A 27,581-nucleotide genomic window follows, 5' to 3' on the forward strand; every position below is an offset into this window, starting at 1 on the left:
CCTGTTTATTTTACAGGTCGGATTTTTAAGAGTTTGCCAATGGTACCCCAATTTTAGGAGAAGTCACTTGTTTATTTAGCAGTGCACTCACATACTGATCCATAAATAAAACTAGTGTGTTATTTAATAAGACCCAACAGAAGGTCAGCCTTGGTTCATTGGTAAACTGATCAATCCAGAGTGTCAAAAGCACCTCTCAGGAAACTCATCCTGTCTATCTGAGGGAGGTATCAGCCAAATATCACTGTGGTTTGCACTCCACTGAGTTTTCAGGAGTTTCTGTGCCCATACCTTCTGAAAGGGAAATGCCAAAAGGTCCAAGATGGAGTAATTTCCAACAACCTTTACTTCAGACCTCTGGAGAGACTCTCAGAGTTGTAAGATTTTTACAGCTGGGGCTGCAGATCCAAATTTGCATCTGTGGGAGAAAGAGCAGATTTGAATGTGGGGTCCATGAATTTCCATACACTGAAGCTGAAATTCACCCACCCCTCTTAGACACCAAGAATTCCTTGTCTGGACCTAAGACACTCCCCATGGCTTCTTCTACAGTTGTGTGTGTGGGATAACCTTGGGATAAACATCACAGGAGGGAAGCAGCTTTCAGGGGGAGCTGACCTCTCCCCAGTGACAGTTGTGGGAGGTGCTGACATTGCCTTAACCCCAGGTGAGTTTCTCTCAGATGTCCAGATCAGGTGAGAAGCAGCTGGTGTGCCCTGTGGATGTGTGCAGCCATGGAGAAGGCAGCCAGAAGGTGCTTGGGTCACTTCAGCTGATGCTGTGTCCCACATTACAAAATCCTCACATGACTGAGAGGCTTAAGGCACAAGCAGCATTAATTCAAAGAGGCTGGGACAGATCTGAGTGGGTTTTACGAGCCAGACGTGTCAGATGTCACCATGCGGATTTGCCATGGGGTCCTGGGATGGGGCCAGGTTCAGCAGATGACATCCAGTGCTGATCCAGCCACAGTTCCCTTGGCAAACAGGGAATTCTTTGGGTGGCTGGGGGTGCAGCTCAACAGCAGGCCCTGTTCCACTGCAGCAGATGCCTCGTGGAAAGCTGGCAAGCCACACTCAGAGCCAGGACCACAGGTCACCTTGGCCGGCTCAAACTGCATTTGTTCTGCACAGAGCTGTGTGCATGGGTAAAACTGTGGTTACCGTGGGTGTGCACACAGAGGGAATAACCCAAACAAAGGTTTTGAAAGGTTTTTGAAGATTTTTAAATCTGGGTTTTTTGATTTGATGAGGGAGAGAGGAGCAATCAGACACAATGTACCTACAGATCAGTTCAAGTCACTGTGAAGAGGCACAGTGCAATGGAGATGCCTCTAAAAACCTCAGTCCCGAAGACACCACAACAGGTTGAAATCCTGCAAATTCAACATTTCTTTGGAGAGAGATACAGAGAGGAGAGACTTTTCATCACTTTTGTGTTTTTATTTTTTTTTTCATCACTTTTTTGTTTTTATTTTTGCTGCAGGCATACACTGGGTTGCTGTTTCAAGGCTTTGAAGGGATCAGAAGCTGTTGATACTCCTGAGCATAATGTTCAGCCTGAGCCCTCTCTTTGGAGAACCTTCCAGGTGGGGTTAAGCAGGGTAACCACAACTGGGCTGTCCCAATCTGTTCCAAGCACAGCCAGAATCAGTTTATGTCTGCCTGCAGAACATTCTGGAGTTCCTCTGGTGGCCTGGTTTGTAGAGGTGCTACTCACTCACAGCTACCACTCAGGTAAAGCTGTAATGCTGCCCAGATCACCCTTCTGTGCCTCAGTTTCCTTATCCCAAACACAATAAACCCCATTCTTCACAGCTTAGAGGTGTATGGTGATGGGAGCATGAGCTTTGTTTGGTGGTCTGGGGGTGCCCATTTGCCATCATTTGGAAAAGACAGGAACTAACCTGCATGTTGGAAATGCAGAGTGTTGTTATTGCTCTCAGACAAATAGAATTACCTCCTCTCAAAATCAAAGATAATCTGTTTTATTTCAGTGGGATGTGGTGATGTCCACAGAAAACAAATATTTCTTGGCAAGTGGAGGCAGGATTTTCTTTGGCAAGCTGGAAGAAGCATCAAAGGAAGAGAAGGATGGGATGCAGCACAACTGGTTTTAATCACACATGAGAGTGAAGCTCCTCTGGACAGCCCACTCTGATATGCCATTGTAAACACCCTGGGGAGCCTGGAAAAAACCAAGGGGATGGCACAAAGGTCCTCAGGGCTCTTGGTGGACTAACTGGCAAAGCTTTTTCCAGTGCTGAAGTGTGCCTTGACTGCAGTGTGCTGGTTCCATGAGTGATTTCCAGAGGGTGTTTGGTTATCCAAGGCCCTGCCTTGTTTTTGGCAGCCCCATCACAATGAAGATGCTGAGCTGGTTTTAACAAGGACACACCATCACTGCACAGCCCCTGCACAGGGGGGAGGCTCTGTGCTCAGCCCAGTCCTGCTCTGAGCTGGTCAGAGTGCTCTGGAGGGGGCAGCTGCCTCTTCTTGCCTGTCCAAGAGCCTCCAGTGGCTGCTTCTAGAGCTGCCTGAGTGGATGGGAGAGTCTGGACAAAGAGAGCTTGGGGAAATGCCTTTGACAGGGCTGTACCTCTTGAAACCAGTTTCCTCTGGAAATTGCTGACTTGTTTCACTGAGTTTAGGGCCAGGGAATGTGCTGATTTTATGAGTGTGTTCTGCAGGAAACTGATGTTTCACTTCAACTATTTCAATACCGTATAGTGTATTACACTGTCACCTCACATAACATGTCAGCTCAAACTAGCTTATATAAACCTCTAAACAAAAAAATCAAGCTAAAAATACCTGATAGCATTTCAGTACTTCTGAAACAAAGCATTTCAGCTGCATGTTTCAAAATGATGGCTCTCTCTTCCAGTTAGGAAGGAAAGGACATTTGCAATGTCTGAATTGCATTTGGAACATGAGCAGCTTGAGCTGTGATGGTTGCTGGAGCTGCATGGCTGGGATTGCTGCTCAGAATGCTGCAACAATTGTTTTCCTACATTTTTGTGGAAAATGTGGTGTTTGGAGGCTCCAGCCAGGGCTTGAGGCTCACAAAGGTAATTTTTGGCCTTCAGTCACACAGAACAGAAGCTGGACCTGATATGGGGACACCAAGTGACACCAGAACTTGGGTGGTGGCTCGGCAGAAATGGGATTTACTGTGCTGGGCTAAGCCTTTACTCTGTGTGGTTGCTTGGGAGAAAGATCTGAGGGAAGGACAAGTTGGGAATTTCCCTGATCACCTTCAGTGCTAATGAGGACTTGAGCCTGAAGGACCCTCAGTGTTCTGTGAGCCTTGTCTCAGACAGGACCCTGATCTTGGATTAAATCTCTGGTAACATCAAGGTCAGGAACAAGTCTTAGATGAGCACAAAACAAGTGGGATTCAAACCTCCAGGGAGCTAAAGGCTTCTTGAAATGATTGGTTTAAATAACAGGGAAGTTGAGGCAGAGCCATTGAATTGAATATCCAGTCCTTGAACACCAAAAAACAACTGATACACAGATGATTTCTAAGCAAAATCTCCTGTTTGAAATTTGTGATTATTTTTTAATATTATTATATATTATTGGTAAATTGCAGACAGACCTGAATTTTTAAGCCAAGAAGGGCCCTTACCCAAATTAAGGGACATTTAAGGGTGGCCTGTACCAGATGACTGGAAGTTCTGGAATTAAAACATGCCTCAGAAAGGGAGGAAACCAAAATATTTTTCAGTCTGCAGCCTTCTCATGCATTTAAGCTCCTGAAGGACTTTGTTTCTTTACTCTTGAGATTCATTATGTCACCAGAAAAGCTTTACTATTTTACTGTGGAAGCAACATAGCCATGAAACATTAATTTCCAGGAATGTGGAAACCATGAAATGTGGGTTTTTCTACTAAATTAAGATTTTACTTTTCTCTCTTCTCACATAGTTAAGGGAACCAATTTTCATTATATATTTATGTACATGCATTCTGGAAATTCTAATAGGAAAGATACACAAAACACAGGAAGAACATTTTTACACAGAAAAATGTATTTCACTGGTAACCACACCAACCATTTATATTCCATTTTTCATCTTGAACCACTTTGTATTCTAAATCCACCTTGGAACCACGTCTCTCATGACTGAACTGCACCAACTCAGCTGATATATTGTACCCTGTAAGATTTGGGAATAAATTCTTTATTCCCCCTTTTTGCACAATGCCATTCCCTCAGCACTGCAGTGGCAGCACCTCTCAGACCTGCCTGGCACAGACACCACTGCTCAAGGATCTCCAGCAGCCCCAAGTGTTCTGCCCCATGGCAGATGTCTCTGGCTGGAAGGAAAAAATGGTGAAGGGCAAATTAATTTGCAATCCATTTGTAAAGGAAAATATGTAAATATTCCCTTCTTTTTGCTATAGGACTGATGCTTCTTTCTTGATAAAAAAAATGTTACTTACTCAGTTTCCATGCAATACCAGCTGATGAGAATGGAAGAATTAGTCAACATTCCAGAAGCATCTGTGTTGTGGGAACCATAGCTATAGGAAACACCAGAATATTCACCAAATCACCAGTGTGGTTTTCCCTAATGCTACAATTAGCCATGGAACATTAACAGAAGAGTTAGTGGATAAGAGTTGATGGCAGAAAGCCTTCTGCCATAAACTGGTAATTCTCAACATGTGCAAACATATTGCCAGAGAAGATGAGTTATGCAATTAAAATCAAAATTGGAGATTTGTTATCAAAGGACAGCAATGTGTGCTAAAATCCAGCTGAGAGGCTCCCTTATCTTGTTATCTTCAGGCTTCTTTTTTAGTTAATCCAACACAGCTGACAATATTTGACACAGCCAATTGTGCCTGCTGTCATGTGAGGGATGTTTTATAGAGCTCCTTTCCCCTAGCACAGGGAGATTTGTCAAATTGCAACTCTTTACAAAGTCTGAAAAGCTTGGCCAGGACTGCATTTCAGGGGAGTAAGATGTGATAAAAATTCTGACAGAGTCAGAATTAATTTCTAAAATTTTGAACAAGCCTTAGTAACGTTTTAAGTGCAAATTAGGTTAAAAGTTCAATTCAAAAGAAGCATTTCATGTTGTCTGGATAAAAAACTTTAATCAGCTTGAAAAACTGTGGTTGTGTAGCTTTCCCTCATAACAAATTTCAAAATTCCCCCCATCTTTAGAATGAAGCAGAATTCCAAATTCTGAATTTGTTTGCAAAATGAACTTCTGTCCTCCCACAGCACTTTCTGTGCCTCTGTGAAGAGGACAAGAAGCTTAATGTACAATTCCTGTGAGCCTTAAGGAGATGGGGCTGCACGTCAGTATTTTCAAATGCAGGCTTACACAGCTGCTCTTTGAATGTAAATCATTGCTTTTGGGCAACACTAACACTCTGCAGTTTAGCACAGTTGTTAATTAATACAATACTGTATTAGTTCTTCTTACAGCCTTACTATTAACATTCCATGAAATCCCATTAGCTCTGCATATGGTGCCAGGCTTGTTCTGAATGTGGGAAAAAAGAAATGTACAGTGGTATGAATAATCAAGAGAGGCTTTAAAGTGGTTTCCACTGTGAACATTCTGAAAAACAAAATTTAAAATTTCAGAATGTAATATGTGGGGCAAGCTTTTCACAAAATTTCAATGCAAACATGCAGATATTTGTCAGCCAAGTTTTCCTCTGGAGTGTGAAATCCCTTATGTGCCACTATTGTTCTACAGCAGGAACATCAGGAAGAGGAAGTAGCTCTTAAAAATGGAAAATTAACCAGGTTGTTTTATTGTCCAAATTGACAGAAATGAAAGGGAAAAAAAAAACCAACCAAAAAAACCCCAAACCCCCAGACAAACAAACAAAAATTCCCAAAAACCCAACAAAAACTCCCAAACAAACAAACAAAAAAACCCCCAAAACAACTACAACAACAACAACAACAACAAAAAAAAAAAAAAAAACAAAAAATCCCCCCAAAAACCCCAAAACTGCATAGCTGATGCCAACAAAAAGATCAAACTTTCCTTATATTCTTGGCTTAAATATTCTAAAGTACAGGTAGAGAGGACAGCCAAAATTTGGGTGAAGTTTTCCAGAATTTGCTTGAATTTCCTGCTTCAGTGCTCTGACAGATCCTTCCTAAATTCCAAGAAGACCTAAGTGCCATAATAAAAACCAGGCTTGTTAACACCTCATAGAGAACACCCCAAAACTATTAACTACCACAGAAAATTCAGACTTAATTATTTTCTCTTGCATGAGTTTTGTACAGCATTGACTCCTTAACGGAACAGGATCTGACAAGGAGGTCAGGAAAGCTTTTAAAAATGGAAAGAATGATGGAGCAGGTAGGATTTAGGAGCACACTGTTCCTGGGAGAAGTTTTGTGGATCTCTCCTGACCCTTTAGAAGCTGCTGCCCTGGAGCAGTGCATGGGTAGGAGGATCCCAGGAGGTGCTTTCCTCCTTCCCAGTCCCCTGGTTCATCCATAGCCCAGTCCCTGGGGTGTCACAGGGCAGTCAGGAGTGGCCAGGGCCCTGCTGCATGGCCAGCATCCAGACAGGGACACACTGCTCGGGGAAGCCCTCCTGCCTCTCCTCCCCGAGGATGGTGAGTCCGCTCATCTCGATGAGGCTGTGCAGGATGTTGAGGTCGCGGATGACGCTGCTGTCCAGGCAGTCCAGGGTGCAGCCCTCCCTGGCCACATTGTCCTTCAGAATGATCACTCCGTTGTCCTTCAAGCCACCCTGGCAGCGGATGAGGAACTCCAGGAGATCTTTGTCTGTCAGGTATCCTGTGGGTGAAAAGATGGTGCCTTAGGTTGGAAATGGGTTTGTGTATTTCTATTCCTATCCACCAGCTCCACACTCTTGAAAACGGGCAGCAGGACGTGCTTGCTGATCCGACCTATCCCAGAGCCACGGTCCAGGGCACGGCTGGTGCCAGCTTTCCCCACCCCCTGGGGGATACAAGAAAATCATTGGAAATCTGAAAAATACCACTTGACAAAAAATATCACAGCAACTGTGTGTCTTAGGTTGAAAGATTTAGCTGGGTGAGTGTTCTATTTGCCATCTGTCAGAGCTGGGGCAGCTCTCTGCTGTTCATTGGGCAGTTTTCTTTATCTCTCCCATAACCAATCCTCCCTCCAGGAGATCTCTGCTGTTCCTGGGCCATTAATTATGAATTATCTTCTGTCCATGGCCAGTGAGTGTCCCTGCAGTGCTGATCCAATTCCATCATCCCATGGGGAGATGCTGCGCCCAGGGGAGGAGCCAAGCATTCCTACCTGGATCCAATCTGAGCTTTGGGACACCCCAGCAGCCTTTGCCCAGTGCATTCCCAGAGGAGCAGCTTCTGCTGCCCTGCATGGCCAGAGGGAGCCCAGGCCCATCTCCAGCAGCCCTGGAGCTGCAGAGGAAAACTCCCCCCTTGTGCAGGATCCCTGCTCCAGCAGAGCCACAGCTGGCACTGCAGGAGGGCTGAGCCCCCATGGGATGGGGCTGTGCCACCCCCTGACACACAGGGGGACAGGGACTGCTCTGACTCTGGCAGTGGTTTGTTTTCTTTTCTTGTACTATTGTATTTGTTTTTTAATTTTCCTACAAAAGAACTGTTATTCCTATTCCCATATCTTTGCCTGAGAGCCCCTTAATTTCAAAATTATAATAATTCAGAGGGAGGGGGTTTACATTTTCCATTTCAAGGGAGGCTCCTGCCTTCCTTAGCACTCACCTGTCTGTTCAAACCAAGACAGATCAAAAACAGATCGCTATTAACCATTCAGACATGTCAGAAGGGTGCCTTGATCTGAGTCTCCATGGCCTGTTTATTGCAGAAAATTATTATTCTAGTCCTGCCAGATTTAACTAGGAAATCTTGGGCAAATAAACGAGATCCACAAATACAAACTCCAATCAATATTTGGGATCCATAATGGTAGCAGCAACAGATGTGGACAGAAGCCACTGAGTGGTGAAAATAGTGGGTGCTGAAGGATTCTTTAATCTGGTGGTTTAAGTTATAATAAGAATCAGTGGCAGGAGGCTGGAGCCAAACAAATTCATATAGGGAATAAGTGACAACTGTTTAACAGTGTAAGCAATTACCCATTGGAAACTACCACCAGAAGTGGGGTTTACCACCTCTTGAAGTCCTCAAACCAAGTGTGGTTGAATCTTTCAAGATTTGTTTTAATTGAACACAAGCTACTGGGTTAGCATGGGGGGTAAAGGAATGAATAGAGCAGCTTGGGATGTAGAGTGGGTCAGACTAGATAATCCCAGTCCTCTCTGTTTTTTACTGCTAAAAATCTCTGTAACTTTGTGTAGCACTGTATCCCTCCATCAAAGGAGTTCTGGATCAAAGATCCAGCAAAGAATGCAAAGCCAATTCCACAATGCCAGTTAAACTCCTCATGTTACTCCATACCCCATGGGATTTTTGTAGATATGTATATATTATAAAATAGTGCTTTTTTCCAAAATGTTATTGAGATTCTGTTTCTTATCCTTCCTTGTCAAAGATCAGGAGTTCTGTGGAGAACAATGATGCAGAGCTCAGAGAAGAGCAAAATGAGAACTCTCACATGTGAAATATCTAACATGAATCAACAAAGACAGGTGATCAGAAAGTGAATGAGAAACTTGGTAAAAATAATCACCTGTATTTTCTAGTAAAACTATTTCATTTTCTTGATGGGAGATTTAAACTTTTATAAATGGAAGCTGTCATTTCAAAACCACATTTTGACATAGCATGTCAAGTTTCTTTAACCACTCCTAACAAACAACAACAACAACAACAAAAATTGAAAAGAAAAAAGCCCCAAAACCTAAAGCTGAATACATTTTAAGTTGAAGGAAAATGGTAATTTCTATATGGAATGTAAGCTTGCACTTGTACTTTTTATACAAAATGACTGCTAGGGTTCACATGCTAATGCATGCATAAGACAAATCAAGATTTCATTGGCAAGATTCATTGAAGCTTTTGAACACCTAATTTGGAGCTTATTTTTCTCTTTACTTGGCCTTTAGTGTAGTTTCCTAAGAAAATGAGATCTTAGAGGTGTTTCTCTCTAGCAGACAGTTCTGCCCTTGCTCCATCAAATGAATTTGCTGGCATATTTGAGCCAAATTCAAGACAGAGGCAGAGGTTTGATTAATGATTAAGATGACTCCATATTTCCTTGACATTAATGGAGAAAGAAGATCCAGCTCTGTGCTAAGAATATGATATGCTCCTTAGTTAGGAGCCACATATCTGACCAGCATAGCCTTAGATGGTTCTTCTAAGCTCATTCCTCTTCATTTTGACTTGGATTTGCTCAAAAGGTGAGGCAGGAGCTACTTTTACTGCAATGACTCATTATTAAAGAAAAGCAAAGATACAAAGGAAAATTATGCTGCTCTAAAGCAATTTGTTCAGACCTCCTCTTGAATAATTCCTTCTGCTCTCTGAAACTGCACCCTGGACACTACAGTTCACAGATTAAAGAAGATCTTCTTTCCACTGTACAGAATTAATTTTTTTTTTTGTAAGGTACACAGCCCTCATTATGTGATTGCTCTAAATGCTGCAGGGCATTCACAGGGGTGGCTGCAGGAGAAGAAGCAGATGTTTCTTATAGGAGGGGCTCCTGTGGGACATAGCAAAGGGAACCTATGTCTGATAAACAGCAGTGGAGGTAATAAGACCTGATCTGATTTACAGATATTGGTGATTCCACTATGGCTTTTTTCTTGATTGTTTCCTGAAATACCTCCAAGCCTGGATAGTCAGCAGCTTCAGAAACCACTGTTTACAAGTGTGGTCAGCCCTGTGTTTCTCTCTGCACCTAAGAAAGAGCATTTCTGCACCAGAAAATCCCTGTGTGGGGCCTCACCCTCAGCTGCCCCTTTGCATGCAGGCTGCTCTCCAGGAACTGGCACATTTCTCCAACACATGACCTGAAAAAACCAACTTGATTTGTACCCAGTGTGCATGTGGGGAACTCTCAGAAGTCTCTTGTAGTGTTTTAGGAAGTCATCCCAAATATCTGAGAACCTCCTTGGAGCAGAGGCTGCCTGTTCTGTGAGGTGTCAGGCCAGAGGATCGTGCAGAACTAACCTGAAACCCACTGAATCCAGATGACGTCGTATCTTCGTGGGGCAGGTGTGAATTCCTGGAGGCTTTTGCAGTAATACATCTCTACTCTGTCCTCCTTGCCCTGCAGGTAGTTTGGGACCTCAGCCAGGAAATTCTCCATCATATCCACTAGCTCCACACTCTTGAAAACGGGCAGCAGGACGTGCTTGCTGATCCGACCTATCCCAGAGCCACAGTCCAGGGCACGGCTGGTGCCAGCTTTCCCCACCCCCTGGGGGATACAAGAAAATCATTGGAAATCTGAAAAATACCACCTGACAAAAAAAATCACAGCAACTGTGTGTCTTAGGTTGAAAGATGTGGCTGGGGTGAGTGTTCTATTTGCCATCTGTCAGAGCTGGGGCAGTTCTCTGCTGTTCATTGGGCAGTTTTCTTTATCTCTCCCACAACCAATCCTCCCTCCAGGAGATCTCTTCTGTCCATGGGCCATTAATTATTAATTATCTTCTGTTCCTGGGCCATTAATTATTAATTATCTTCTGTCCATGGCCAGTGGGTGTCCCTGCAGGGCTGATCCAATCCCATCATCCCATGGGGAGATGCTCCGCCCAGGGCAGGAGCCAAGCATTCCTACCTGGATCCAATCTGAGCTTTGGGACAGCCCAGCAGCCTTTGCCCAGTGCATTGCCAGAGGAGCAGCTTCTGCTGCCCTGCATTGCCAGAGGGAGCCCAGGCCCATCTCCAGCAGCCCTGGAGCTGCAGAGGAAAACTCCCCCCTTGTGCAGGATCCCTGCTCCAGCAGAGCCACAGCTGGCACTGCAGGAGGGCTGAGCCCCCATGGGATGGGGCTGTGCCACCCCCTGACACACAGTGGGGCAGGGCATGGTCTGACTCTGGCGGTGGTTTGTTCTCTTTTTTTGTACCTATTACATTTGTATTTTTAATTTTCCTAGTAAAGAACTGTTATTCCTATTCCCATATCTTTGCCTGAGAGCCCCTTAATTTCAAAATTATAATAATTCAGAGGGAGGGGGTTTACATTTTCCATTTCAAGGGAGGCTCCTGCCTTCCTTAGCAGACACCTGTCTGTTCAAACCAAGACACTCTGTTACCCACTGTGTGTCCAACCTGGTGTCTTCTCTCCTTATCTTTGCAGGGCTGTTGGGAGATTGATAAGAATCAGCACAGATTTGGGTACCTCTGTCTGAGCTGAGCTGGTCTGTCACACTCCCGGGCTGCTGCTGCTGGGACTTCTCACTGCATTTACTGCTGTACAGGAAATTTTTACTTGGTGTAAGAAGAGACAGAGTCTTTCACAAGCTCTTGGCTTTCTCAGAAGATCCACTACTCTCTGTAAAGTCCTTGCAACTTCAAATGATCACACCTCACAGGGAACTATGTGGCTAGATAAGCCTCATTCTGTGCCCTGGAAAGGCCAATAAAAAAGGAAGCATACACCAAATACTGCATGCAAGCAGTAACTTCTGCAGCACACAGCTTCTGAGGTGCCCATGGGCATTTCTACAGATACACAGAATCCCTGGGATCAAAGTGCAGTCCTCAAAACAAATTGTGTTTGAACAAAGATCTCAGAGTGGTAGGTAACGTATGACAACTCGAGAAGTTTGGGCTGGAGCATATACAGAATTTCTCTTTTAGGCATAGAGACAAGAAAGATGATTGACTAGGTTTTGCTTAACTGTTCCTTTTTTCTTCATAAATGTCATCTTTGGACAGAGATCAGACATGGAAAAGTGTGTCACAAAGGCTGTGACTATGAGAAAATAATGAAGCGCTGTAAAAAAGGCTTTATAATGAAAGCTGTATTTCACCCCTAAAGCTTCCATTCTAGCTATAAAACAGCTCTTAAGAGCCTGCTGCTGTTCTGTAAAACAGAAATTCTGAGCCTACGCATGCACTGACTGTGGGATAGGAGCTGCCCTGGCCAAAGCTATCTGTTAAGCAAACATATTAAAAGCAAATGTAAACACCTTTTCCCTGTCCTCTGGAACTGAGCATTGAAGTGAAAGCCGTGGGCCAAAGTTCCTGCTGCAACTTCCCTGCACTCAAAGGCAACAAGCCCAGGAAGAGTCTTGCTCTTCCTGCTTATTGGGAGACCCCCCCTGTGTAATGAACCCAGCATAAATCATGGAACTCACACTTTTTTGGCCTGGCTTCAGTGGGTAATTCAGTGGATTATTAAGGTCAAAGGACAGCACTGTCAATGACATGACTATGAATAGCCCAGGCCAGCATCTGATTACACACAGTAATTGTAGAAAGAGCACACAAGGGCTCTCACCAGTCTCCAGGGCTGCTGCTCCCAATTTGTATGCCCAGGAAGATTAATCTCCTGATGTGTGCACGAGTCCACAGACCTTCAACCCTACTGGGCTCTGGAGACTACCTGTTTGTAGTTAGCCAGAAAATGGGAGCCATTCCTCATCCACAGGCTGCACCGGGAACATAGCCCACAGCTCTTTTATTCCAAAGGAAATCTATGAGTGCCCAATATAGGTTTAGAGAATAATTTTGGGGTGTATATGTGTCCTAAAGGACAGTGATTCTGAGTAATGGGAAGCAAGTAGCCAAAGAAGCCGTCAGGCTCAGATTTTGAAGCCTGTTCTGGCTTACAGTTCCCAATGATACTTCAGGTCTTGGAAGTTCCTGCACGTGGCTTTTACTGAGGACCAGACTAAGAGGTAACAAGGAGTTCAGGAAAGGAGAAGGAACTGTGTCTTGGATCTTTACAAGGTGGATTTCCATATTGTTGGCTGGCAGGTACATACAGGTCTGCACTGATGGGATTAACTACAAATCTTTGAGAAAGCTGCTGAGAAAACTGGGATGATTTACCAAAACCACCAACAGAATTTGACAAAAAAGCCAGGTAATTCCTTCAACATTTGTGTTTCACAGAATCTACAGTCATAGTAGGGACTCAAAACAGGGAGTTCATCACTCAAAGCAGGGAATTCATCACTCAAAACAGGGAATTCATCTCCCATGACACGTCACAGCAAGGACCTCTGATGACACATCTCCATGTGCCATTGAGAAGAAGGAAAGGGAACGGTCATGGGAGATGAAGTTGGATCCCACACTTTGCTGAAAAGGAGTGAGAGCTTCCAGCAGTCAGTTGAGAAGCCCTGTGAAACACCACGGCTCCATTTGTAATGAAAATGTTGACATAATTCCATGTTCAGCTAATATATTTTCAGTTTGGAAGTGCTTAGGGCTTTGACAGAGTATTAACATTTTCTTTGGAAGGCAAACATTTTCCCAAAAGTCTAATTGAGTTGAAAATCAGACTCCTTATTCAAAAAAATGTTATAAGCGAAAACTGTAAGCCAGAACAGGCTTCAAAATTTGAGACTGACTGCTCCTCTGACTACTTGCTTCCCATTACTCAGAATCACTGTCCTTTAGGACACATATACACCCCAAAATTGTTCTCTAAAGCTAAATTGGGCACTCATAAATTGCCTTTGGAATAAAAGAGCTGTGGGATATGTTCCCAGTGCTACTTCAGGTTTTGGAAGAGCAGAAAGGCAGTGAAGCTGTATATGACAAAAAAAGGAATCACAGTTCAAGAAAAAGATAAAAATCCCAGTGGTTTTCCTTCTAAATAAACAAAAAAAGAGCATGTTTTCAACAACATCTCTTCTATCACGCTGATCAAACTGGAGAAAAATCACTTTTCAAGAAGTTTTCACTCAGCAAGTAACCAATCACACAGGTGAGTTGGGGGCAAGAGAGGCAGAAAGCGTTGAGGGCAGAGAGGGAGCCATAAAGTCAATATAATCTCCATTGGTAATATTTTACACACCTACAGCTCCCAACCGACGCTGAATTAATGCTTCCTTTGTTTTCTTTATTTTCCTTTTTACTCCCTGCCTCCGGATCAGGCGCTTGGGAACACGGTGGCTGTGTGGACACGGAGGCATTAGCAGGCTGCCATAAATATGCAGGGCTGTGGCTGTGCTGATAACCCTGTACCTGAGACAGCCTGGAGCTTGTCTGCAGAGCCCTGCTGGCTCAGGCCATGTTGCTCTTGGTTTCAGTTCTGCCCACACACACATAAAACCTCTTAACTCCAGCACAGTGGCACTTTCAACCCTCGCTCGACTCGCCCATGGAGCTGAAATGTCAGTGAAGCCCTCAGTCCCTTCCTGTAATTCCTTCCATGTGCCCAAGGCAAGATGAATTCTTTTCTCCAAAGAAATGTGTAGCTCAGTTTACAGTGGTGCTAAGGATCATGCTAAGAAATGCCATACCTGAAGGAATGCAACATCAGTCATGGAAGGGAAATGTCACTGTGTGGCATTTCCACGCCAGCCAAACTAACTCTGGAGGGGTAATTTGAGTGGAACCGGGCAAGTGTTTGTTCAGGGAGCACCGGTTTTGCCAGAATGCAGAGTTTTAAATGAATAAAACTCTCTGTGAAACTGGTATTTCAAATCTAGAGAATAGTTTTTAGCCAAAAAAACATGGGAAAGAATGTTGAAAATGTCAAAGTACTTTTTTTTTTTTTTTTTTTTTTTTTTTGTAACTTTCAAGGAAAAAAGAAACCAAACTTGTCAACTTTCATTTCTAAAGAGCATTTTTTATTTTGGAACTGACTTGCACTCTTGAAAACAAAGGGGGAAATTTTTCAGAGGGTGAAACAATAAAAATATTGTTCAGTTCATCTGAAACAAATTTTCCTATTTCCCAATTTTGTTAAACTTCTCTTAAAAGAGAAGTTTGCTTCACCTTTTTAGCCTGAAGCATACTGGTTTTTTCTATCTTGATCACCTTATGGGTTAAAAAAAATACTCATAGAGCCATAAACTCAGTAAGACAGTTCATTAGCTTTATTATCAAGTCTCTGCTACAGAAGGCCACTAAATATCTTTATCTGGTTGAGCAGGATTCAAATTTCAGTAGTAAGAAAGAAAAATAAACCATAAGTAACATAATCAATTGGCTACATCTAAACAGACAACAGGCTTTAACAAACTGAATCAGAATAAGCAAGAGGTGCAGACTCCTCTCTGTTCCTTTTTTATTTTTTTTTCTTGTTTGATCTTGGCCATTCAGAGTATCCTTTCTATCCCTGGCTAATTATAGGAGTGGGAATTTTGCTCTGGAGTATTTTGTATCTGTCATCACAGCTGATGCATTGGGTATGATTCCCTTTTGGCATGTGAAACTCTGTCACAGACTGTACTTCTTTCCTTTTCGGGTCTTGGAGAGGTGACACAGACCTGCTGCAGGAAACTGCATCTGTGTGATGTCTAGGAAGGGAGAAATCTTCCCCTGAGCACACACTTCTGCACCACTTGAATGCCACAAATGTCCTTAAAACAAGACTTAAATAAAATTTAAGGAATGTGCCTTGACTAAGTTTCATTTTCCTTCTGAAAATGCTGTTTTCAGAAATGTCATGTGTCACTGTCATATTTTCTGAAAAATCCCTTTGCCAGGATTTTCTCCTGGGAAGCTGAGAAGCCTCAGAGAAAAAGGAAAACAATAATTATCTGATTTGCTTCTCCTGTGTTTTGCTGCTTTGGAATGTGGTTGGAGATTATTTATCCAACAGGTGAATTGGTTTTACTTAATGACCAAACACGGTCAGGCTGTGTTGAGGCTCTGGAGAGAGTCATGAGTTTTCATTTGTATCTTGTTAAGCCTTCTGTAAGTATCCTGTCTCTATTCATTAGTATAGTTTTAGTATAGCATAATATAATATAATAATAAATTGGCCTTCTAAGAACATGGAGTCAGATTCATTATTTCCTTCCTGCCATGGGGGATCCCGAAAATACCACAGTCATGCAGAAATGTTACCATCAGCTTCAGCTCCTCACTGAACCTCCTCTGTATTTTCTCACTTTGTGTTTGCTGACACCATGATACAGGGAGCATCTGAGAAGCCTTTTTTGCCTCAGCATTAATACAAATGATTGTTGATACAGAAAAATGCAGCTATTCTGGCCCAGAGCCCCAAAAGTCTCCCTCTATCTACAGCAAATTTTGCCACACTTGCCCTTCACAGCTCTGCATGATTTCTATCTGCTGTCAAGACACACTCATTTTCCACCCCAATCCATTTAAACTGTGCCCTTTGTTTTTTCCATATACAACATCTAATTAACCTATTGAGCTTACTTCCCACAGTGGATCATTAAGGCTAAAAAAAGGTCATCTGGCTATCCCAAATTTGTACATTTGAGCAGAAAATTAAAGATCTGTGGCAGCATTATATAGAATTAGTAATTTTGTCAGCAGTAGAACATCACAAATTTGTTTGTGGATTCCTTAACCTCTAATACTGTTGTTGAGCTAATTTAGTGGGCTCCTTCCCTGGGAAAAGGGAAGGGCAGTCAGAAAACCATCAGGCCACACTTCTAAAGGTTTTCAGATTTCTAAAGAAAATGTTGGGACTCAATAGGATTTTCAGAAATCTAAAGACCAAAGTGATACTGCTCTTAAAATCCAACTTGGCATCTCCTTGCAATTCAGGCCAAAGCAGACCTTTCAAGACTTTACAGTCCTTTAGCAATGTGCCTGAAAAGGTGTTCAGTGACACTGGAATGTTTAAGGTAAAATATTTTGCCTAATGTGTAGCCTCTTTTATATACTTACAATGTGTAGGAGAAGGTGGGTTTTGTTGCAGCATTCTCAGAAATACCTATAAATAGGCAAACCAGAAACTGGGCATTTAGTCTCAGCTAGTTTCCCAACTGGACTGCAAGAATTTGCACAGACAAATCTGCCACTGAAGCCAACAAGGATTTTATCATGAAAGGTCTCAGTCCTGCATTCAGAATTAATCAAACCCAGGTAAAAGAACTCCTCATTGCAGCTTGGGAGCATTAGAAAAGGATGTAAAACAGGTAAATAATAATGTAGGACCAGGCAAAATGTGTATTTATTGTATTTGCTGGGAATGCCCCGATGAAGGCAGGAATGATGAATCTGACTCCATGTTCTCAGAAGGCTAATTTATTACTTTATGATACTATATTACATTAAAGAATACTATACTATACCATACTAAAGAATATAGAAAAGATACTAAATGCTAAAAAGATAATAATAATAAAAACTTGTGATTCTTTCCAGAGTCCTGACACAGTTTGGCCCTGATTGTCCAATGAGTAAAAAGAACTCACACCAGAGTCCAGTAAAACAATCACCTGTGGGTGAATAATCTCCAAACACATTCCACATAGCAAAACAGAAGAAAAACAAATGAAATAAGAATTGTTTTCCTTTTCTCTGAGGCTTCTCAGCTTCCCAGGAGAAAAATCCTGGGCGAAGGGATTTTTTCAGAGAATGTGAATGCCACATGTACTCATGCTTAAAAATGACCTGCCAGAACACATGACTAGACCCAACGACAGTGATGACTACAAATCAAACATGACACACAGTGCCATTTAAATCAGGTGTGCCTGGGCACCGTGCAGGTCATTTTTGACACATCACCACCATCACATTCATATTTTCTGAAAAATCCCTTCACCCAGAATTTTTCTCCTGGGAAGCTGAGACGCCTCAGAGAAAAGGAAAACAATTCTGATCTCATTTGCTTCTCCTGTGTTGTGCTCATGTGGAATGTGTTTGGGGATTGTTTATCCACAGGTGATTCATTGGATTTTGGTGTGAGTTGTTTTGACTCTTTGGTCAACTGGGGCCAAGCTGTGTTTGGACTCTGGAAGGAGTAATGAGTTTTTTTTTTCCTTATTATCTTTTTAGCCTTTTTAAGTATCCCTTCTGTATTCTTTAGTATAGTTCAGTATAGTGTTCTTTAATATAATATAGTATCATAAAATAATAAATTCGCCTTGTGAGAACATGGAGTCAGAGTCATCATTCCTTCCTCCGTCTGGGGGCAACCTAAACACAATCCACTACTGCTCCTTGCAGAAGATGAGATAAAATGACTCACCCCAACAAACTTCCTGAGGAATTCCCGTGAGGACTCCACGTCGGTGTTGGAGAGCTCGATGTAGTCCCCCATCATTCCCTCCTCCGTGGCGGGCACCTCGCGGTAGAAGTGCTTGGCCCTGGCGTAGAACTGCATCTCCCCGTTGATCACTTGGCTTGTCAGGGCGTAAAGCTTCACTGCAAGGAGTGAAAATAACCATTATAAATCACCATTTTATTGTCAGTGACAGATATTTCTGCCTTAGCTAATTGCCTCATGTGGTGGTGGAGCAGCAGGCCCAAGGCTTACGAGCAGAATCCTGACCCGAGCCCACAGGAGCCATGAGGGAGCTGACAGCTCTTTGTGGGAACAGAGCTCTGCAGCAGTGAAAAACAACTTGCTTTTCCTCAGAAAGAGCTCTAAGACTGTGGAAAACAACTTTCCTTGAGAAAGGACTCTAGGACTGTGATAAACACTAGTCACCTGTATAAAACTGGTTTTATACCGTTGGATAGAGAAATGAAAGTTATCTCTCACAAACAACCTTTCCTGCATGAACACTCCAGGAGTTTGAGTGACCAATCAATACAGGGCAACAACTTGTGACCAACTGGGGATAGACAGGGGATGTTCTTAAAAAACCCTATAAAAGGGTTTAATAAAATAAACTGGGTTGGATCCTTTCTTTTTGCACCATAAAATTTTCCTGCATCCTTCTTTATCAAGCGCCACAGCAACACTCCAGAGGCACAATGATGAATGTTGGATTTTACCCTTTTCTGACCCAGAGATGGGGCAACTGAGAGGTGCTTTAAAAACTTTTATTTTATTTTCAATCTCATGAGAAGGGTGAGACAATACAGATGTTATAAATCACGCCATCACAATCAAAAGCCAATTATTTCTTAATTACAATAGACTAGAAGTGTTTCTTGGCCTATCATCTTTTGCCACATCAGGCTGGAAATGCCTTAAGCCAATAATCTAAAATTACCCCTTGTGGCTCCTACTACAATGCATCTTTCATAGTTCTATTTCTCCAAAGTATTTAGTCTTATTTACAAAACCATCCTTTGAAACTTGTTTCTAGTTCCATTTCTCTCTCAGCACTGTCTGTCCTATTCCATGGCATTTCTAAGTCAGCATTTCTTATCTCAAGGTTTACATACAGATGCACAGTATGTGAGCCTTCTGCCATTTTCCACAGATGAAGATCTGTAAACTTAAGTTGAGCCTTCAAAACACCAAATCCATTTCTAAAGCAACAGTGGAAGGAAAGGTGTTGGTTTGAATCCTACAAGGCCTTGCAGGGATCCAGCCCTCCTCATGAAAATTTGGTGCTTTCCAGGTTCAGAAGTCATTTCAATCATCACACTGTTTTCGTGTCAGTGAAAAATCACTTCAGGTTTGAAGTGAACACACATGCCAAGGACATCAAGTGGTCTGATTTTTCCTGGAAAAGCTGTGGGCAGCATTTACTAGTGAGCAGGGTCATCATTTCTGCTCTCACTGACCTAACGGTTGTGCAGATTTCCAGAAATGCTTTCCAGCTATTGACAGCTGCACAGGGAGTGCCCCAGGAAGAGAGGGGATGAATGAGGCACTTGCTCTGGTTTATTTTTAGTGATACTGTATGGTCTGTGGCAGTGCAAGTAAGCTGAACCAAGGAGCAGATGGTAGTCTCAGACCTAAATGAGTACACAGGGGGGACACAATTTAGAAGAGACAGTCCTAAATTTTCATCTGACATAGGTCAAGGAGCAAGGCAATCAGTGGGTGATATACTGAAAGGTTCCTGTGTGCCAGAGGCTTGGAGGTTTCCTTCCATGGCTTGGCGACGTTGCTGGTAACATACAGCAATCAATATTTTGAAGCTGTTGTATTAAAATCTGTGAGTTTTGCTGGATAAAGAGCTATTTTGCCCCGTTCTTTAAAAACTGAGGTGAATCTTCCACAGCCTGGGTTTTTCTGTACTCAATGTGCATCAGCATATCAAAAGTATGGATATATCAGAAGTTTGGATTGAGGCAGGCTGTGAGTTTTGCTTGCAAGTCATCACCTCTGACTGCCCAGGCATTCTCCTGTGTGTGTGACAGACCCTCCACCAAAAACACAATCCAAGACAGTGAAAACCAAGCAACGAGGAGGGACAGAGTCACACTGGGAAGAAGCCTTTGCAAGCACCACCTTGCAGTGTGAGACCAGCTCTGCTGCCGCTGCCCAGCGCTCCCATGGAACTGGAAATGCTCCAGCAGCAAACACCTTCTGAGCTCATGGCAAGAGAGGGAGGGAGAGCTCCCTGCCAGAAGGACCAGGCAGCAGTTCTTTGTCCCTGCATCTTCAAACTTCCATGGGAGCACTGCCAGCTCCTGTGATGAGGGGCTGAATAGGCTTCTGCAGGCCAGGGAACAGGAATTATGCCCTCCACACAGAGGAGGAGAGCAAGGCCAGAGGCCCTGAATATAAGCCTGGAATGTGTTTAATTGAGGGCAAGCAAGCTCAGCGGGGAATGATAAGTGTGTGCCTGCCCATCCTCAGCAGGAGAGTGACATTTTGGAGGCAAATGAGGGGGGGACAAAGGAAGTAGGATAGGGAATAATTACCACCAAGGACCACTCAGAACAGAATAGTGCTATTGGGTTACATATAAGCAGCATGCCCAGCATATCCCTCATCCAACAAAAGCAGCATTACCAGCCCCTCTTGTCATCACCTGCTTAAGTCAACTGCTGAACGGATACTATTAAAGCTTTAATCCATTACACATTTATGTTATGCCTGAGAAATTTATACCACAAGAAGCACTGAGCCCAGCAAGGGTCAAACCTGGGAGTTTTACACACTCCACTGATTATATTCACATACTCAAGAAGAAACCATTTAGCTGAAGAAATTAATATGAAGGGGGCAGCAGCCAATCCCCAGAACAGCTTGGCCAGGGTGGCTCCCAGAGCCTGGGAAAAAGACTCCATCCATAGCTGGGATTTTCCCAGTAAGGAATCTCTGTCCTTTATCCAGAAGTGGCACCATCTTGTCTTCTCTGTGTCTGCTTTTGCTCTGTTTCAGAGGTCAGCCTGTCTGCTGAACAAAACTGAATCCCTGTATGTTTGCTTTGTGACATTTTCCATATAAGAACCCAGTGATGATTCCAGGGGTGTTCCATGGACCTGTCAAGGGACAGTGATTTATCTCATTTTGCTAGATTGAAAGGAAGGACATTTACAGGCTGTCTGCACACCAGGACAGCATGAACAACAAATATTCAGCGTCCTTCTACTCAAAACATGAGCCTGACCTGCGGCAACACATGGGGACGATATGGTGTTCAGGATATCAGATCTGGAGTGTCTGCTCTCACATTTCTCATTCAGAACCAATATCAGGCTTGCAGAATTCCTGCCAGGACTTGCATGCACACACCAGCTGACTGCAGCTCCTCCTGGGCCATCTGGGGCCCCAGAGCCCTGCCCTACGTGCTGGTATCTGAAACCAGCTCTGGGAGAGTATCCACAGGGGCTTCTCCATGCATTAAACTGTGCAAAGATGTTTTTATGCATGTCTCCCACCCCAGGGCATGCAAGGACACAGGACAGTGCAAAGAGGGGCACTGTACCCCAAATTTTGTCCCGTGGACCAACAGCCTCACTTGTACAGTGTGAGATCCACAGAGGTGATTTCCACCTCTCGCTCCTTCAGTGCTGCTCCTCCCTCTCAGGAATTTGCAGCACTGCCAACTCTCCCAATGCACAACCCAGTTTTCCAGACACAGCCAATCAACCTCACCTCTGATCTGCCTCGCAGCTGTGCCTGGCATGCAGGCTCCAGCAGCACCAGGGAGGAGGAGGAGGTTTGCCAGCTTGCAGGAATCTACCCCAAAAGAGAATGCCACATGTCCTTGGTGGAGGTTTGCCAGCTTGCAGGAATCTACCCCAAAAGAGAATGCCACGTGTCCTTGGTGGAGGTTTGCCAGCTTGCAGGAATCTACCCCAAAAGAGAATGCCACATGTCCTTGGTGGAGGTTTGCCAGCTTGCAGGAATTTACCCCAAAAGAGAATGCCACATGTCCTTGGTGGAGGTTTGCCAGCTTGCAGGAATCTACCCCAAAAGAGAAGGGCCACATGTCCTTGGTGGCTGTCAGGGCTCAGCCGTGCCTCCCCCTCATCACAGGGCCTGCCTAGCCAGAGGCATCTCCCTTTCCATGACCCGTGTGGGACTGCCTCATGCATCAGGAAATTAAATACTTGTGAGGCCTGCTATGGGTACACAGGCTGCCTTCAACAAATTCCATAAAGTAGGGCATGAGCAGGATAGAGCAATGCAGGCTGCAACTTCCTCAGACATCACAGGGCAGGCAGCTGGCTAACATATGAGGTTCTCACTGTTAAGGCAGGTAACTTGTAAGATTTAAAGTCAGAAATGTGTTTCCAGTAAAGAAGAAACCTTTTCATGGCAGTTGTCCCTCAGCTGAATCTGCTGGCAAGTCCCCAAGGGAAGGTGGTTGAAGCAAACCCACTGCTCAGGCAGGCTGAGGGCACCAAGTGGCTCCCTAAAGGTCACTCCAGTCATGAGACATCAATAATTTTCAGTCACTGCAAACACAGTCTGGATGCAGAGGGGTGATCTACAGCTGAATGCCAGCCAATGTGGACTAGACAGACACTATCCACCTGAGCCTTTTGCCCTGCAAAGTTCAAAACATTACCTCTCATATTTTCTTATGGATCAGTTAAAAATGTTGTTTTCCAGTGCATTTGGTCTAAATCTCTAAAGAAATGGACCACTTAACATATAAGACCCAGTGCAATCCCAACCTGCAGTATGCTGACTTACAGTTCTTGACTTCAGGGTTTCCTCAACTAAATTTCCCTGGCAGAAGTAAATGTTGCAAGTAATTTTTTTTGAAGTTTTTATTTGTGAACATTATTTTGTGGTTCCAATTGCTTTCTGCAAGATACTGAACTAATTCCAGTTTGGCTGAGTGCTCCCTTTTAAATGCAACATCTGCTTTGTGCATCAGTTGAAAAAGAGTTATCTGTGTCCATGGAGGAATCTACCTCTCTGCTGTGGTCTGAGTACCATGTAAATTCTGGTTTATACAGGATGAACATCATGCCACCCCCAAAGCAGATTTTACTTTTAGCCACGTGCCTCACACACAGGAATATTTGTCTCCAGGGGTGGATCCTCTCAGTTTTCCACTGCAGATCTCAGCCCACTGGCACCCAGTCCCACAGCCCAGGCAAACACGTGCATCATTTCCAGCATCTGAGTAGCTCCAATAAAGTCCACTGGGCTTAAGGGCTCTCACACACATTTAAGTACATTGTTGGATCAGGGCCTGAAGTTACTCATGTCTTTTATTTATAAATGTTAGCCTGGCCTGTAAAAGTGACATGTTTCTCTTAAGAGGCTGTGATACCAGATATGCTCAGCTCCTAAGTAAACAGGCCCAGAAGAGCTCCACCACTGAGCCCAGCAATGGAGTGGGGGGAGAATGGAGTTAGCAGAGTTTGGAGGAAGCTTTGGACCATGCTGACCCTGGGCAGCACTGCAGGATTCAGTGTGAGGCTTGGTTTCAGCGTTATTACTCATAAACTGGGTGAAGCACATGCTTAACTTCCCTGCTAGGTCACACTGTTGCTCTAGTTCTTTGTTTACACAGAGATTCTGGCTCCACTCTGGAAGCCTGAGAAGCTCAGCTCATTTCTGCTCAGGTCCACTCTGAACTGAGCTGGAAACTGTCATTATGCAGAGATGTTCGGATGTGCCACATTCTGTTCTCTCCATCACAGAGAGCACTGGATCACAGGATAGTCCAAGTTGAAAGAGCCCTAGGGAAGTCTCTGGTCCAAACTGCTGCTCAAAGCAGGGACAGACATGATGCCAGATGAGGCTCAGCAGGGTTTAGACAGCCTCCAGTGATGGAGAATTGTACAACTTCCCTGAGCAACCTGTTCCAATGCCTGACTGTCCTCACATAAAATGATTTTTTTTCCCTTATAACCAGTCTGGACTACTTTTGATTCATGGCCACCAGCCCTTGTCTTCATGCTGCACACAACTGTGCAGATCTTAGCTCCATCTTATTCATGACCTTCCTGCAGGTACTAGCAGGGTGATATTTGGTCTCACTTCTGCCTGAGCATGCCCCATTCCCTTTGTCTGTCTTCTCAGGGCACGTGCTCCAGTTCCCTCACCACAATGAGGGTCTTCCAACCCATTCCATGTCATTTCCTGCTCTGGCAGTTCAAGGCTCTTTTGCTACAGAAAAGGTGATCATTCCTTCACTCAACTAGCCATGCTTCTGTTAATTCATCCTGGATTCCATTGGCTGCCAGGGCATTCAGCTGCTGCCTACCAAAACCCCACCAGGAGGGCACTCCCTGGCCAGATGCTGACCAGTCTGTGGTGTTGCTGCCCAGGGTTTTTCCTATCCAGGTACATGACTTGGCTTTTGGGTTGGAATTTCAGTGGGTTTGAATGGCACTAGGTTGCTGCTGTCTCTTTCCTCCAGCCTGTTTAGGTGCCTCTGGCTGGCAGTCCTGACTTAGAGCTTGTGGGCAAGTCCTGGCAGTGGGCTGCAATCTCTAAATGTGAGGATAAAACCACCTCCACCTGGAGTCCTGCATCTCCTCCAAGTTACTGATGAAGACGGCAGGGGGGTCAGATGAACTGACTGATGAAGTTCATCTGGTCAGAAACCAGATGAAATTCAAGGTCTCTTCCAGCCCAAACCATTCCATGGTTCTAAACAGGACAGGTCCCAGGACAGACCCTTGTAGGATTCCACTGAGTTCAATATTTGACCACAACTCTCTGAACATTTTTTACTCTGCCTGACTGTCCCCCTATCCAGACCCTGCCATCATAGCAGGATGTGAATTTCCCTGGATGTGCACTCACAGCACATGAACCGCTCCACCTGTGTGGGGGTCCCAACTGTGGGTTTCTCTGAGTCTGGATTGAAGGCACTTGAGATGATAGTTCATGTTCAGACTCAGGTGTTTATTTTTTCTTATCAGTAAAACAGTCTCACTACTGTGAGTTGGGCAGCTTTTCATTACAAGGCACAAAATGGCCAACAATCTCTTGGTACAAGGTCCCCTAAGACTCAACTATCCAATTAAAAGCTGACACCTGGATTATTTTCCCTTTTAACCCAATAACTGATCCCACAGAGCCCACAATGCAGACTTTTCTGCCCAATTACAAAATGCCACCCAAACCCATGAAGAAGAAGCAAGAAGAAGCAAAAAGAAGCATGAAGAAGAAGCCCAGGATGACACCCTGTGTCCTCCATCTTGCTTCCATCCATAACACACTAAAAATCCCAAACCTTAAAATTTCTCACCAAGTGATTCACCTACATTGCTCTCTATAACCTATTTCACACTTTTGTGGATTCCAGTCTATCTTGAAGTCTGGGAAACTTTCTCCATGAATGAGGGTCAGAGTCAGTGCTGCCCTGGGGGTCAGGGGCACCCCAGAGGAGACAGAGAAATATTCCCAGTGCCCTGGGTTTCCACACACCTGTCCTCATGCCCACTTTTACTTCAGGGAGTCAGGAACATGCTGCATATTCACCTGAAGGCTGGGCTCACATCTTCCATGGAGTCAAAGTAACTTGGATAGGCTGGCAATGGGCTTGTAAGATCATTAGTTAAGTTTTAATGAGTCAGGTCATGAAAAGCCTGGCAGAGGGGACCTTTGGTCTGATAGGAACATTTTCCAAAGCCTGTTGGCCAGGAATGGAAATTCAATAAAATTCAGACAAGAAATAAGTATAGTTTTATGAGTGAAGCAATTAGGCCTGGAAACAGCTGAGTGGTGCCTGATGGGTTCTCAGCCATTTGAAACACTTAAACCAAGGCATTTTTGTGTTCATAAATAAATTCTGTGTTCTGTGACCCAGACAAGTTACAAGCATGATGCCAGAATTTTTACACTCAATTCTAAGTTAGATGCTCACAGTGGTACCTTCTAACCTTAAAATGATGCAGTGGTACTTACCCTACAGCTAACACTGTAGGAAATCCTGCTCAGTTTCTAATAAGTTGTTTTTCTTTTCAAAACAAATTAAAGAATAACATTTTCATCGACTTCATGAGATTCCATCAACCTGTAATTGATTTTCCTTCCTTTCCATCTTTCCTTCCTTTCCATTGTTCACAGCTACCTGTCACTAAGGATAGGAGTATTTATCTTCCATGTTTCATTTTAAATAGCTGCAGATATTGCTGCATTAAAAATACTAAGATAATAAATATAGTATATAAATATATATATATTTATTAATAAATATAGCACATTCTATATAATAATAATACTATTAAATTGCACACTAAAATACTAAGATAACATGGAAATGTTCAGGATTACTGAATTCTACACTCTTGCATCTGTACAGTTCACACAAATAGGTAAGATATTCCTTTTGCCTAAATGGATCATTCAGTTAGAAAGGAACCCCCAAGAATTCACTTAAACAGATTGCACAGGCTCATCCATCCCACCTTAAAATTCCTACAGGTCTGACATTGAGTGTAGGCTGAACAATTCTGCTTAAAACAGAACATGCTAACCTAATACAGACTCAAGTCAAATCTACTTTTTACCTTTATTCTCACAGGGAAATTCTGTTTCATAGTCAGGGTCAAATTTGCATAAGAAATGAACATTCATTTTCTACATCTTAAAAAAATAAAAAGCAAAAAACCCACCAAGCCCTCTTGGAATTCTGTACCAGAGGCTGTCACTGAAATTTGTCTATAAACAGATTTTTGGAAGCATTTTCCTCCCAGAGAGCAAACAGTGGGTTAGACAATCTGCTGCAGAGATCCATGTAACAAAGACTCTTGAAAAAAAATTTAAATCAGCACCTTTCAAGCACTTGTCCAAATCAATGCAAACACCAGAGCTGAGGACACCCAGAATGACAACAAAACAGGCATTAGGCACAAGAAAGAACCACCTGCTAGCTCTGCTAGTTTTGGATTTGTCCTTCCAAGCTCCAAACAGGTCAAGGCACGTTTTACTCAAATGATGGCAAAAATAGGAACGGTCAGCCAGAAACCAAACTTCTCCTTCACTCTTGCAAGTCTTTCCCTCTCCCTCCTCTAAAAATCTGTGGAGTATTTAGGAGAAACAACAGAATGCTGGATTAGAGGCAGTTGGGAGACACAGTTCCAAACTCTTTAGTGAGCACTGCAGTCTCTTGAGCTGGGTTTCTCAAAACTACTCCTCCTCCTCCTCCTCAGTACCAGTGACCATCTCCCCATCTGACACAATCCATCTTTCCAGAGCACACATGGACACTCCTGCCCACAGCTACTCACCCAGGGGGAGTTTTTCCAGCAGGTAGAGGTAGCACTTGAAGAAGTCATTCTGGATTGCCTTGTGCAGGACAAAGGACATGCTGTGCCGACAGAGCTCCTCATCTGTCTTGTGCCAGCGCGACTTAAAGGCCAAATGTGCTGCTTTATAGGCCATGGTGAAGATTTTTTTTCTGGGAGAATGGACTGGTGTTGTGGCTGGTGTTCTCTGGAGGAGCTGTCCTTCCACGGGGGCAGAGGCAG

At 43.7% G+C, this 27,581-nt stretch overlaps 1 protein-coding gene across 1 annotated transcript; it reads right to left on the minus strand.

Moving 5' to 3' along the window:
- Nucleotides 1-5,822: 5,822 nt before the first annotated feature.
- NTMT2 (N-terminal Xaa-Pro-Lys N-methyltransferase 2) lies at nt 5,823-27,581 on the minus strand. The gene is made up of 4 exons (XM_036387349.2): nt 27,342-27,581; nt 18,028-18,203; nt 10,110-10,359; nt 5,823-6,792 (listed from the first exon to the last, which is right to left on the minus strand). Exons 1-4 carry the CDS (start codon nt 27,493-27,495, stop codon nt 6,518-6,520), a joined length of 855 nt encoding a protein of 284 aa, XP_036243242.1. The 5' UTR covers nt 27,496-27,581; the 3' UTR covers nt 5,823-6,517.

This window comes from Molothrus ater, chromosome 9 (genome assembly GCF_012460135.2).
Source record: "Molothrus ater isolate BHLD 08-10-18 breed brown headed cowbird chromosome 9, BPBGC_Mater_1.1, whole genome shotgun sequence".
NCBI classification, from domain to species: domain Eukaryota; kingdom Metazoa; phylum Chordata; class Aves; order Passeriformes; family Icteridae; genus Molothrus; species Molothrus ater.